The 13,083-nt window shown below is 52.1% G+C and overlaps 1 protein-coding gene across 1 annotated transcript; it reads right to left on the minus strand.

Annotated features, from left to right (window-relative positions):
* Window positions 1-200: 200 nt before the first annotated feature.
* HOXA13 (homeobox A13) lies at window positions 201-4,894 on the minus strand. Its single transcript, XM_072762726.1, has 2 exons — window positions 3,941-4,894; window positions 201-3,206 (listed from the first exon to the last, which is right to left on the minus strand). The coding sequence occupies exons 1-2, from the start codon at window positions 4,863-4,865 to the stop codon at window positions 2,962-2,964; spliced, it is 1,170 nt and encodes a 389-aa protein (XP_072618827.1). The 5' UTR covers window positions 4,866-4,894; the 3' UTR covers window positions 201-2,961.
* Window positions 4,895-13,083: the final 8,189 nt, after the last annotated feature.

Here is a 13,083-nt window from a genome sequence, read left to right on the forward strand (position 1 = left end):
ATATTTTTTTCCCCACAAAATGATGAATATGGTTTTTTGGTTCACGATTACTTTTCTCTACCATAAAGATAAAATTAACCTCATTTCAAAGTTCTGCATCCTAAGGCTCCTGGTTCCACCAACATATATATAGTATATATATATATACTATATATATGTGTGTGTATAGCATGGGTTTGACAAAAACACATTACCTTAAGTGTATATTAAATATAAAGCGTACACATGTATTATTTATGACTCTAAACACAGCACCTGATGTGTTGCTGGGGGGTCAATAAGTAGTAGATATAATATTTATTATAGTTTTGATGGTGATTGTTAATATTAAATGTATCTATTTCTTCCACAAATCAAATGGCAGCTTCACAAGCTCCGGTATAAGATTGCACACCACCCAAGAGCAGCACTCGGCTCTGAGTTATCCAGAATAACTCTCCTTCTGCATCCATATTATGGTCATTTTGTAGATATGAGATCTTTAAGCTCTCCATACTGACCTCTTAAGAGGTGAGTTTCTTCGAATTTCTGAAATGTAACTCTAGAACTCTAGAGTTAGCAAGGCATCTGAAACTTTTTATTTGCCGTATAGACTCTCCTATAGCTCTAATTAGGATGGTAGACCACCTTGGAGGGTGAGGGCCAGGAAAGTGGTTATTTAAGAACACCTTTTAGACTGTAACAAAAGTGTACAGCTTTAAAGCAGATCTGCAGAAATCTGAGGCAGAGCAAGCACTGTGAAGACAAATCAAACTTGGCCACTAAAGAAAAGGAGCAAAACTTCATCATGTAAAGTACATTTTGTACCTCAACTCTAGAAATCACCTTAAATTACAACATCCTGGGTCATCAGTAATTAGTGACACTATTATCTGTACAGATTCTACAAATATATATACAAGCACACACGAGCACCGATATGCAAATGTATACATGTATACACATATATAATATATATTCACATATATACAGGCACATGTATAACTTACATATATTCAAATTTGTTCCATCTGGAGCCAAAGAAATGAGTACTAAATCTCTAAAACAAGGAGTCAAGGAGGTAAGACCTTTGGATTCCCTTGAAGCTGAAGAATTACAAGGAAGCTTGTCAACGCGAGGTGGCGCCCTTGATCTACTAATCCAGCCGAGGCCAATTCATGAGCTGTCAAAAGTCAAGGTCACAAATTGTCTTTTTTCGTCAAGGTCAAGGTTTAAGGCCTTTCCTAGTCCTGTCATTTCAACAAATATCAAAACCTGCCTTTTCAGACACATGCAGACCCAAGAGCAGATTTTAAAATACAACAGCCTGGGCATCACTGATACTAAACAACTGGTTTTCATTTTCCGCAGTGAGCCTGGGAATTTATACTATCTCTTCCTCCTTTCTTCTTTCTCCTTTTCAGGATGCCTAACACTTTAACTCTCTTGAAGCACTTATCTAAATTTTTTAGCATTTTAGTTATGAGGGATTTCTCCTTTCGCTTTAAAAAAATTGTAGTGAAAAAAAGGTTGAATAACAGAAAAGAATGATCCTCAGTCTGTATAGGACAAACCTGCTCCTTTTCTTTCTGTACAGTGCACACTTAGCATAGGAAAATAAAGAGTATTTCCTTCAGATTTCAATGGCAGTGACTATTTTATTATCATAATTAATACTTCTATATCACTATCTACAGATCTAAGGTTCTTTTTAATTATTATTTTTAGTAGAAATGTTTGAAAAGCAGGTGCACAAATACATTTTCACAGTGTGCTGAATGTCTTTATTTACAAGATAGCATTTTATAGTGAATGTGAACAAAATGAATGTGCTGGTTGAAATAATTGCTTGATTAAAATGTGCTGTAAAGATGAATCCCTAAACTTCCTAATGTAATCTTATAACACAATAAACAAGGAAAAAATACTAATCCTTTAATAGATCAAAATATAGAATGTAAACATCTAAATGTTTCGGGGAATGGATTTCTGTTCTGAGTCTTCTAAGAAATCAGAAAGCAAAATTACTCTTCAGCAAAATGCTTGGTAAATATTTGGTAATACCAATTTAAATGAAACATGAATTCTTTTCAAACCAAAGTTCACCATGTCGGGGTGGACCTCTCAGGAGATCTGATAAAGTGAATTCTATGAAACAGCTGATGCTTTAACTATTTTTTTTAAAGTCATTAAATTCTTCGGAAAGTAAATGATATTGAGCAGGAAATATAATCCAAATGCCACAAAATATGCTCGTTATAAGCAATTTAAAATTATTGTCAGAAGGACATTCCCAACCTGGGGTTCCCTTGTAGCCTTAAAGGCTCAGCTGGTTGTATTTACTACCAAGACCAATGATCCTCGGAAAAGCTTTCTCTCCCTTTCTTCCTTCACTGTAAATAGCCCAAGATCATTATTTCAGTACCTTCTTCTCTCTCCCCCCTCTAAACCTATACATAGGGCGTTTTGCAGAATATACAACAATGGTATGAATTTCACTAAGATTTACCTGAGCAGTCACTTAACATGCAAAGGGGATGGCAATGGCGACCCAAGGACAAACAGATGTTTACAACAGCCTCTTGCTTTTGTAACCCAACTTTTGGATTATTACCACATAACACAGTATCCTGAAATAGTATGGTCACATAAATACTTACAAGATTTCAGTAAATGCGTAACTTATCTGAAATTGCGTATTTGGGGGTTGACGTTTGACTCTAGAGTTTGTCATTTAACGGTCTGGTGGGGTTGGCGGGAGAACTGGAAGTCTTTACCTTTTCTTAGAATAAAGTTTTAAAAGAGTTGTAGATTCCACCAAGGAGAAAGAGGTCCCCCTTAGGAAAGCAAAATGCCAGTGTCTTTCTCTTTCTCTTTCCCATTCTTCAATTATTATTATTAAGCATTGTGTTCATTATCTGGGCAAAGCAGCGAGTTCTGAAACATTTCTTCAAGTTGCCCTCGTGTTCCACTTTTAATCCATTAACTAGTGGTCTTCAGTTTGTTGATGACTTTTTTCTCTTTGACCCTCCTGTTCTGGAACCAGATTGTAACCTGCCGCTCAGAGAGATTCGTCGTGGCTGATATCCGCCTCCGTTTGTCCTTGGTAATGAATTTGTTTGTAGCATATTCCCGTTCGAGTTCTTTTAATTGCACCTTGGTGTAAGGGACGCGCTTCTTCCTCCCTCGCCTGTAGGAGCTGGCGTCTGAGGGATGAGAGACCACGTCTGGAAGATAGGGAAGAAGGCAAGTTACACAAGGACCAGGACACCCAGGCCAGGACACGGGCGACAGCTCGAGCTGAGCCACCCGCCTTGCAGCGCTCAACTGCCCTTTGCCATGCATTGCACAGTGCAGCCTTCCGCTGGAGCCTGGAGGGCCGGTGGGGAGGGTGGGTAGTCCTGCCCTGAAATGGAATCGCCTGGGGCTCCAATGACCACCCCAACCGGGCCAGCCTGTCCGCACAGCACACTGGGTTCTCTGGACCGCCTGGCCCAGCGGCCCACGCCTTAGCGCCAGACTCAGGGGACAGCACTTTTATGCCAGACTCCTCTCTGTACACCCGAGCCCCAACACTTGATGCTTCTACACTGAAGCCAGTTTTTGAGAGAACGAATGCGGGCAATTTGGGAAACCGCTTCCAGGTCAATTTTCCATCCTGAAGTCGATGTCAAGGGCTGGGGAGGGCGGGGCGCAGAGGGAGAAGGGAGCCAGCCAGGGTCCCCCCAAGCGTCTTCCCCGCCATCCCTCACCCAGGGAGAGCCACAGGAGCCGGCCCACCTCGGGGGCAGTGCGGGGCCGCGCCAGCCAGCCGGGGTCGGCGCCCGGGGCCGCAGCCCTCCCAGCACAGGCCAGGGAGAGGGCAGAGGGGGCGGGAGGGTGACCCGGGAGCGAGCGGCAGAGAAGCTGGAGCAGAGCCGGGGGGCCGGGGGGCCGGGGTTGCGAAGGGGGCGCCATTTACCGGGCAGAGTGGACTTCCAGAGGTGGGGAGGCTGCGCCTGCTCTTTGGGGCAGTACATTTGGCCGTTCCAGCCGTTGGGCAGCGCCCAGGGCTGGTAGCTTTCCATGGGAAGACCCAGGGGCTCGTGGCGCGACTCGCCGGGGCCCCCGAGGCCGGGCACCACCGGCATATCCAGGTAGCCAGGCACGGGCTGATGGTGGTGGTAGGGCCCGGGCGCGTAGCCCTGGTGGTAGAAGGCGAACTCCTTGGCGCGGGAGCTGAACTCCTCGGCCGCGGGGCCGGCGGTGTCCATGTACTTGTCCGCGAAGGCGGCGGCGGCCGCGGCGGCCGAGGCGGGCTGCGCGCACGACTTGATGGCGTTGGGGTGCGGGCCCATGCGGGCGCACGGGTAGTAGCCGCTGCCGAAATAGCCGTAGGGCAGCGCCGCGGGCCCCGACGAGCTCTGCGCCGCGGCCGAGCAGGGGCTGCACTGCTTGGCGGCCTCGGCGCCCGCCGGGCCCGCCGGGCCGGGCCCTCCCGAGGACGACGCGGCGGCGGCCGCTGCAGCGGCGGCGGCGGCGGCGGCGGCGGCGGCGGCGGCCGACGGGGGCGCCTCCCCGGGCGCGCTGTTGTAGGCGGCCGCGGCGCCGGGCGCCAGGGGCGCCGGATGCGCCATCAGGTTGCGGCACTGGTTGGCCGCGGCCGCCGCCGCCGCCGCGGCCGCCGCCGCCACCGAGAAGTTGCCCCCCGCGGCCGCGGCCGCCGGGTGGGGGAAGCCCCCGCCCCCGGCCCCGGCCGCCGCCGCCGCTGCCGCCGCCGCCGCCGCCGCCGCCGCCCCTTCCATGTTCTTGTTGAGCTCGTCGGCCACCAGGCCACCGCCGTTGTCGTAGAGAAACATGACGGTGGGCTCGATCCAGCGGGGGTGGAGGAGCACGGAGGCTGTCATAGCCCGAGCCGCATGGAGAAGACCCCAGTGGCGCTGTTTTAAAAAGCCCCCAAGAAGTGAAGAGCGCGCGGCGCGGGGCCGGGGCCCGAGCGAGGGGGGCGGATCGCGCCCCGCGGGGTCGCGCCAGGCGGCCGCCCATTGGCCCGCCCCCCCCGCTCCGCCCACGGCGTATGCAAAGCGGGCGGCTCCAGCCCGGGCTCCGCGCCGTGCACCCGCGGTCCCCGCCGCCGCCCGCGCCGTCCCCAGAGCCCGCGCCAGCGCCCGCCGCGCCGCCGCTCTCCATTCACCCCGGGGAGAGGCGGGGGACCCGGGCGGGGGGGGCGGGGAGGAGGACCCGGCGGGTGGGCAGGGGGAAAGGGCGGCCTCCCCGCGGCTCCCCTTCCCTTGCTCCATCCCGGCGGGGCCCAGAGCGGAGTTAGGCGGGGAGGGGACGGAGGCGCGCGGTGGCGTTGGGACCTGAAGCAGTGGGAGTAGGTCAGGTAACTGCGGGCGGGCGGGGACCGGGTAGCAGCGAAAACAGGGCGTAGTCCAGGCCGAGCCTTTTCCTGGGGCCTCCGAGGCTGTTTTCTTTCCAGGTATCCGCGAGCCTTTCTGCAGTGAGACCCTAGCGTGGACACTAGCGCCTGTGGAGTCGACAGCGTCACGATTTGGCTCTTCCCAGGGGGACCGTGGCGGGGCACTTGCGGATGCGCCTGGCTCTAGGGTCCCAGGACGTTCCGCGGGAAAGCCTGGAGCGTATTTAGGGGCTCTCACGGCGTTCCGGTCTGCGGCGTTGGCGGGCAGTTTCATACACTGGCACTTAGGCCCACAGGGTCAGAACGACCCCCCCACACCCACACTGACACACAAACACACACATTCAAGCGTACTCTGATCACCTACTCACACTCGGGTATAGAGACTGTTGCACACTCTGCCCCCAAAACAGCTCTTCCTCCTCCAGAGACTGGGGCAGTCCGTGTGCACTGTTCCCCGGTGCTCCTACATCTCCAGCCCTGTCCGCCTGTCCTGGGAGTTTAAAAGGAACTGCCGGGTGCTGGTTGGGACTTGAGCCCCCTTTCTGGGGCCTAATGAGGCGTCATAGATCTCGGCCAGGAGCTCATTCTTCAAGTTCCCCGGGCACTCCTCATTTCACTCCATCTTGGGACATGAGAAAGGGGCTCTGTGGGACCACTTCATGCCTTCCCCTCCAAGTAGGAATGGGAAGAGCATGTCTCCAACCTGCAGAGGGTGCCCAGTCCTCCTCTGTCCAAGAACCAGCTGGAGAAGCCTTTCCTCTGTATCTGGGAAATGCAGACCCTTTCCTGAGAACAGGGTGGGGTGTGTTGGTGCTGGAAGAGCCAAGCAGCCACTATGTTTCGGTGAGAGATTCTGGGGGTCCCGCTGCTTTGGGGTTACATAGTTCCATTTCCCATCTATCGTGGAGGCTGTGGGCTGGTCAGATGCCCAGAAGGGGAAACATACATTTCAAAGTGAAAGTGGGTATGTTCTGTAGGAACATCAAGTTTGGGGAGAGCGCTGGACTCCCTTTCATCCCAGGTGGATTGATGAGCATCCAAGCTTGGACCTGCCCTACTGTCCCTAGCTTGCAGAGTCAGCCAGAAGCTCAGGGCGTTGCAAATATCCCCAGCGCCTATTCCCTGCTCTGGTCTGCTCTCTAAGGCTCCTGGTTTTCCTGCAGGGTCCAGACCAATGAGGCTGGGCTCCGGCTTTTATCTGCATTGATCCCTGGGTTTGTTGGGACCAAAGTAAGTGTTGCCCAATAAAACCGTCTATGACACTCCCCTCCCAACATACACATACCCAAGTGTGCCCTTTCCCTCCTGCCTTTTTAGTCGCTGGGGGTAAATATTGATCTGCCTCCAGGTTACCTCCTCCCTGAATGGCCATTTGCAGACATTTGCCCCAGCCTCTGTAGGGACTTGATTTTTGTGTTACTTTCCGGCCCCATCACCCCCCTTCCTTCCTCCAAGTGGCATTGTAAAACTCACGGTGACAAAGAGACAGGGTAGGGTTCGAGGCCCCAGTTCCTGAGGACTTGAGGGCTATTTTACATACGGGTCAGACACCGCTAGAGGCCAAGGTCAAGTTGAAAGTTGCAGTCTAGCCAGTGTGAGAACTGCCATGCAAGCCTGGAGAGGAGAGTCAGGCAGCTGCCGCAAGGCCCACTGCCCATCTCCCTTCTCTCACTTTTGACTCCTTTTTCCTTTGGAATTACTCTTTCTTGCTCTGTTTGGTTACCCAGCATTCCCCCCCCCCCTGCCTTCGTGGAGATTTTGGGGCGGTGTTTACAGACTCTTCTTCTCTGCCTCCACCCTGCTCTCTTGGCCCGGGCTTGGAGCCTCTTCTGTTTTCCAGCCAGACCCAGAAAAACGAAAACACAGCTCGGGGAGCCCCCACCAGCCGGCGCCTGTGCCAGCTCACCTCTGGCCATGGCGCAGCTGCTGGTGCACACAGCGGCCAAGGCCAGCTCCACATTCCTCCCTCCCTCTCCCCCACTTCACCGGAGACGGAGCCCTGCATGCAGAGGAAGGGCCCCAGCTCCACGGACTGCCAAAGTCGACTGGGTCCCTCCTCACCAAAAATGGTGAGACAAGATTTCATCTTGTCTGCAGAGAAGCCACAAGCAGGTTTGTCTGGGAGGGAGGCGCTGGGGGAAGACTTTGGGTTGCATCTCGCATTAGGTTTTGCTCTGGAAACTTGGCGGCTCCTGAATTATTTATTGAGCTTTGTGGTGGATCTCTAGTGATCAAGCAATTTGGATATTTTCTTAGTTCCCCATATCTTTCTATCAACTTATAAACACTGTCAAGAAATGGATACTTAGAGGGAGGCAGCTTACTTGTTCCTTTTTTTTTTTTTTTTTTTGGTCTTGGATCTCAATATATATTTGAAAGGACTTTTTTTTTTTTTTTTTTTACCAGGCAAGTCATTGGCGTCTTGGTGTGCCTTCATTGGTTTTAAATCTGCAGGTCTTGTTAGATATTGAGTTGTAGCCAATATTTATTCAGCGGGGATAGTTTCTAGAATTTGAATGGGCTCTGTGAATAATTTTGGGTCTCAGTTTCTAGAATTTCTACTCTGAGCAAGAAAATCTCTCCCCCTTCTTGTCCTTTGCCCAGGGACATAAGAGATTCATTAGTGGTTCTTAATACTATTTCTTAGCCTCTTAGCCTTTCAGGCTAAACCAAACTGGTTTTCTGTGGGAAAAGAAAGGTTGGAGGGCTCAAGAACTGGCGTGTGCCCTAGGAAGCAAGCACAGACTCTCCCAGTGTTCTTCCTCTTTTTCTAAAGGCAAGATCGAGACTCATTTGCCACCCAGCTAGTTGAGTTTGACCCTCTGAGCCATCTCTCTGTTTTTTTGTCTGTCATACTCAGGGATTCCTATAGGATTGCAGGGAGGTGCCATCCACCTGAATCCTGGACATGGCAGTTTTATCCTGACACCCTTTGTGGGCTAGGCTGGGGAAGTCAAGGTACCCACTGGGATCAGCGGGCAGCGGTGGCTCTTGAGCAAGAGGGCGGCAGGGATAGAGGGCTGTCTGTCTGGGGGCTTCCTGGTTTCCTTGTAGGAGCCCTGAGTGGGCAGCATGGGCAAAATCAGAGGCGGCAGCTTAGTGGCTTGGCCTTTGTTCCAGAAGCTGCCAGACCCTTTCTCTTGCCAGATCCTTGGCAGGCATGGCTTCTTACCTCCTAGTACAGGCCAGGGTGCCCTGCAGGGCTTTGGCTGCCCTGGAACCTCCTGCTGAAGAAAGAGAGGTTGGCTGATTTGTGTGGGTTTTGGGGGTGGGTGGGTGGGTATTTGCTTCCAGCCTGGGTCATGGGGCCCTGGGCTTTCAGGATTGGAAGAGAAAAGGACAAAAAGAAACCAGGCTTTAATCGAGTTTGATTTTCACTAGCAAATGAAATTTACCTGCTCTCACTTTACCTTGAAGGAGGCTGTCAGCACTACTCCCTGGCACTGTTTCTCTGCATCCATCCAGCATTAGGATAAACATTCCTCCCTGGGTTTTAAAGACACTTTGTATTTCAGGATATTCATGTGTTTCTAATGTATCCCAGCAGCTTTACGAGCTGCATTTGCAGAACATCTTAACCCTCTCTCTCCCACCGCAGGAGGGGTGGGGGGCACAGAGATAATGGCAAAGGAAGAAAGATCCAAAGGGGGGAAAGTGGCTGAGGAGCTGAGGCTAGCTAAGAGAGAAAGAGAAAGAGGAAAAAGCAAAATCACCCTAAGCAGATTGCATCTTAGAATCTGTTAGGGAAAGAGACAAGTGGGGCTTCTCTGTTCATGGTGGGCTTTGAGGCTCCCTCACCCTCATCCCCGCCAGAGCAGAAGCTTAAGGAGGAAAAGTAGGTTCTGAAGAAACGTAGCTGGTCAGTAGGCAGAGAAGTGGCTCATCCTGAGTCACTGCTCAGGCTTTCACTCTAGATTTTTGTGCATTTGAAGCATTAATGAGACAGCAAAAGACCCAAGGCTGTAAGGATAGTTTTGGACTGTGGGAAGTCACCTGGCACGGTGATGACCAAATGCTAATGCCGTAAAAACTGAAGGAAGTGCAAGATCCAGAAAAACCCCCCGCAGTCCCTCCCCTGCCTTCAAGGGCTCCCCACCCTATGAACTCTGAGGAGGGCAGATTTTTGGAGGAGCGCGCCGGTTGCCTGGTGTGTTCCTTCCAGTCCCAGGCCTGCAAAAGGCCACCAGTGTAGTGTCTGGCAAAAGCGGAAGCCCAGGGAAGACCCCAGTTCTGGCGCTGGCCCACAATGTTTCCCCCCAGAAAGTCCCTGAGCGGGGAAAGCCTCCCTCCGCAATGAGAACAACCAGCCCCAGGTCCCAGCCTCCCTGGAGGAGCAAATCCCTCTGCAGGGTGCCAGCCACCGGAGCCGGGACTCCCCGGGGTAGGGGCGAACTCGGAGCGGAGGGCGCGCGTCTCCGCCGCACGCGGGGGCTCAGCGAGGCCTGAGTGATGCCGCCGGTGGCGGTGGCGGTGGCGGTGGCGGTGGCGGTGGCGAGGCTGGCGGAGCCGCCGCCTGCCCCGACGACGCCCATGCTCTGCTCTGGGCTGGGCTGAACCTGGAAACTCAGCATTCGCCTAAAAGAGGTAGCACGTTAGAAGCCGAGAGAACTCAGAGAATCAGGCAGAAGGAGGAACCGCCTTCTCGCCGTCCTCAGCTGGCGGCCGAGGTGCCGGGCTCGCTGGGCCGCGGGGCGCATGCCGCCATCCAGGGGGTGAGCTCCCCGTCACTGGGCCGCGGCGCTGGGAGAGCGCGGGACGGCCGGAGGCCTCCCGGGCGGCGCCGGTGTGAAAAGGGCAGGGGTCTCTGGCCCCGCGGCCGTCTGTCCCCCCGCCCCCGCCGCCGCCGCCGCCCGACAGGAGTGCCACTCGCCGGCCTCCACCCCCATCCTCGCTGGAGGCTCACGCCCGCAACCAAACAGGAAACCAGCGCCGGGCCGCGGAGTCACTGGGTCAACAAAGGCACCGAAGACGTGCGAGCGTTGGAAGGGGATGGGGTTTGGGGGCGGCCGCCCGGGCTTCCCCGGCGGAGATCGCGGCGCAGGCGGTCCGGCGGCCACGCGGCCTGGGCCCGCGGGAGTCGCTCGGGGCTCAGAACCCTCCGGACTCCTGCGTCCCCGACCGGCGACGCGAATGCTCAGCGCAGGAGCCGGCGAGGGAAGGAGCCCACCAGCGCGGCCGGGCATTGGGGCGCAGAGCGGAGGAGGCCGAGGTGTGACCACACTGTCACGGCACGTTCTGCGCTCCGATCCTCCCAACGAGGTGGGCGCCCGGGTGGGCACACAGATTCGCACACGGAACGCGCGCACGCACAGACAACGCGGACATCCCACGTCCTGTGGGCGAAACACAGGCATCCCGAGTCGTGACGGAAACGGTTTTATCGGGCTGGACCAGCTGGGCGACAGACTTTGGGGTTCCCGGCGACTCCCTACCCGTTCTGATTTTTCCGACCACCCTCTCTCCATTCCCTCCCTTCTCCATCACCCCCCACCCCCGTGGTTTTGTGAATACACCTGTCCCCCGTGGAAGGCGAGGCCCTGACTGGCATTTACCTGGTTCGGGTGTTCTCCCCCAGAAACTCAGGCTGGCTCTGGGGACCCGCGCAGAGCCCATCCGGGGCGCCGACGCTGCTCGTGGCGCAGCCGCCGCTCCTTTGTCCCTCTGCTCCAGCCACACTCAGCCCAATGCTCAGGGAAACGAAGCAGCTCAATAAAAACTTTTGATATTAGTTTTTATGGGTATTTACACTCTAGTCAGGGGAGCTGAGCACGGAAGCTCCATTAATCAGCCCCCAACCTCGAGTTTGGATGCTCAGTTTATGGGTTGGGAAAGGGAACTTGCCGGAAAGAAAGCCTGAGGATGGCCGGCTGATGCCCGAGAAATGAAAAGGCAGTAAGGTCGCTTTCCGTTCTTGGAAAAAGAAGATTAAATAGGTAACTCCAGGTGCTACCCAACGGACCGGGTTTTTATTCAAAATTCCAGCCAGGGTTAATTTTCTTTTTCAGCTCTGCCTAACACAACATTAAAAAAAAAAATCTTTTTATTATGAAAATTTCCAAACACACACAAAAGCAAAATGAACCCCTATATACCCAATTCCTAGTTTCATCCACAATTATCATTTTGTCTTTCATGTTTCATCATCCACTTCCACTCTTTTTTTTTTCTTTTTCCTTTTCCTGGGGAATTTTAAAGTAAGTCCTGGATATCGAATCAATCTGCTCCCATCAGGATTTTGAGGATAGATTTCAAGGTTGAGCGATGTTGCTCAATAAAAAGGAACGCTTGCTATGTCTAAGGGAAAGGGGTCAGTGTGTTTGAACTTGAATTGTTCTGACTGCAATCTAGAAAGAACTTGAGGGCCCACCCCAGAGAAATGTGGGCAAAAAGGGGGTTTGGAGTGTGGTGTGAGTCCATTTTGCTTGAAATTTTATGTCTCTTCTTTATCAAAAATATATATGCATGAAAGAGACTTATGTTACCTTTTTCCATGAGTGTCTTATCCTTTAACGGAAGATTTGTACTTCTGTGTAGGATTTGGGTGAGAGATGATAACCATGCCTCAGTCCTTTTTGGGTTCCAAGTTAGCCTAGATCCCTCCTTATTGGAAAAATGACCATTTCCCATTTCAACACACTTCCGGGTAGAAATCTGAAAAGGGATTTCTAATGGGTAGAACTCTGAAAGAGATTTCGAATGATTGAGCTCGGAAGGAAATGTTTGTACTGGATTGATAGCTCATCCCAGCAACCACAGTTTTCAGGAAGAAATTCAATTCTTTGTATTTTCTAAAATCTCAGCAGTAAAAGATTTTTAAGAATTCGTAAAGGTATTGTGGTTTGTTTTGCTTTGTTTTAATTGACAATGAGCATGATCCTCCCCAGCAAATTATGAAGGGTGATCTAACTAAAAGCCTTGGTGACTTTAGAAAGCAAAGATTCAAACATAGAAAATAGTAAATGGTTGAATTTGACAAGTACTATACCAGACAGCTACTTACATCCTAACCCCATTCTTCTGAGTGAATATTGGTCATCCTTTCTGTGGCAGAGTGTTGGGTTATTTTGCATCTAGGTTGTTTATGTTTCCTTAGTTATCTCCACCCCCCCCCCCCAGGAGTTCTTAAATATCCAGGACACTTTTGGTGTCTGGTATGCTTTTGCACTAATAATACACGCTAAAATAACCACTCGTTGTATTAGAAAAGAGCTATTTGTCTAAACTTATAAGGGATGTGTAATTTAAACAAGAAGGGAAGTTATGTGCACAGACTTGATATAAGTCTCTGATAGCTCCAACTGCACTCAGCGGAAGGCCCTGGAGACATTGGTCATGAGTCCCTTCCCTGCCGGCTGTGGGGCATTAGCAAGATCGAATCCTACTGGTACTTTGGGCACAGCAGCTCATTTAGGTGTCCCTGGTCTTCTGACTCTAAGATGGAATTCACCAGGCGTTCTGGGTTAGGGTCAGGGTGGGGACTGTAGAAGTGAGGAGGTTCAGAGGAAGAGGGGGAAGGAAGAGAAATACCCCAGAAAAGCTGAGAGACAAAGAGGATGGGAGAGACAGGAGAGCAAAAAACAAGAAGCAAGGAAACCATAATTCCCAGCAAAAAGTCAAGCTACAGCAGTGCAAAGTAGGCCCGTATTTTTAAAGCTCTGCAGAAACCCATTCTTTCAGGAAGTCAATTCTCTGAAGCCTGG

This window comes from Vulpes vulpes, chromosome 7 (genome assembly GCF_048418805.1).
Source record: "Vulpes vulpes isolate BD-2025 chromosome 7, VulVul3, whole genome shotgun sequence".
Taxonomy (NCBI): domain Eukaryota; kingdom Metazoa; phylum Chordata; class Mammalia; order Carnivora; family Canidae; genus Vulpes; species Vulpes vulpes.